This window comes from Lipophrys pholis (assembly GCF_963383615.2).
Source record: "Lipophrys pholis genome assembly, chromosome: 3".
NCBI lineage: Eukaryota > Metazoa > Chordata > Actinopteri > Blenniiformes > Blenniidae > Lipophrys > Lipophrys pholis.
The window spans coordinates 36823837-36825113 of NC_137627.1; the positions used below are offsets into that span (position 1 = coordinate 36823837).

Consider the following 1277-nt stretch of genomic DNA (forward strand, 5'->3'; position numbering starts at 1 on the left):
TTCCTGTGCAGCCTGTTTGTCAACGAGCTGTACGGCAGCAGCGGCCTGTTCCCCTTCCTGCTGCTGCAGCTGCTGTCCGACTCTCACGCCGTGTCGCTGCCGCTCTGCCTCCTGCAGATCTACTGCCTCTACACCTACGTCAATGTGGAGTTCTGCAGCCTGGCCGTCATGTCGTACGACCGCTTTGTGGCGGTGTGCCTGCCGCTGCAGTACCACACCATCATGACGGGGAACAGGGTGCTGGCGCTCACGCTGGGCGTGTGGCTGTACTCGCTACTCAAGTTCTTGGTCACGCTGTCGCTCAGTGTGCGTCTCACGCTGTGCGGCGACACCGTCGACACGCTGTTCTGTCGGAACTACCAGCTGGTCAAACTGTCCTGCTCCGACACGCGCGTCAACAACCTGTACGGCCTGGCGGTGCTGTTTGTGTCGGTGCTGGTTCCTCTGGCGCCCATCGTCTACTCCTACGCCAGGATCCTGCGGGTCTGTTCCAGCGGGTCCAGACAGACCCGGCAGAAGGCCGTCAGCACCTGCTGCCCTCACCTGGTGTCGCTGCTCAACTTCTCCTTCGGCTGCTTGTTCGAGATCCTGCAGAGCCGCTTCGACATGAGCCACGTTCCCGCCGCTCTGCGGGTCGTCCTGTCGCTCTACTTCCTGGTCATCCAGCCGGTTCTCAACCCGCTGCTGTATGGCGTGCAGATGACCCGGCTGAGGAGCTCCTGCAGGCAGCTGCTCACCTGCAGGGGCTTCTGAACACACCTGGACATGCCTGAGCACACCTGGAGACACCTGCAGGAATTCATGAACACACCTGGACATGCCTGAACACACCTAAACACACCTGCAGGGGCTCCTGAACACACTTGGACACACCTGGACACACCTGTACGCACCTGAATACACCTGGACATGCCTGAACACACCTGGAGACACCTGTCGGAGATCCTGAACCCACACGGAGACACATGGACACACCTGGACTCACCTGAACACACCTGGAGACACCTGTCGGAGATCCTGAACCCACACGGAGACACATGGACACACCTGGACTCACCTGAACACACCTGGAGACACCTGCCGGAGATCCTAAACACACCCGGAGACACCTGGAAACACCTATAGGAGCTCCTGAACACACCTGGACATGCCTGAACACACCTGGAGACACCTACAGGAGCTCCTGAACACACCTAGAGACACCTGCCGGAGATCGTGAACACACCTGGACATGCCTGAACACACTTGGAGACACCTGCAGGAGCTCCTGAACACAC

General features: G+C 59.5%; 1 protein-coding gene across 1 annotated transcript in view; it reads left to right on the forward strand.

The window, feature by feature from the left end:
* Positions 1-753, forward strand: part of LOC308107758 (olfactory receptor 4B13-like) — a gene marked incomplete at both ends in the record, with an annotated part of 930 nt that extends 177 nt beyond the window's left edge. Inside the window, one exon of the mRNA XM_080460249.1 lies at positions 1-753. This exon is cut by the window's left edge and continues 177 nt beyond it. Coding sequence (XP_080316375.1) covers positions 1-753 — 753 coding nt within the window.
* Positions 754-1277: the final 524 nt, after the last annotated feature.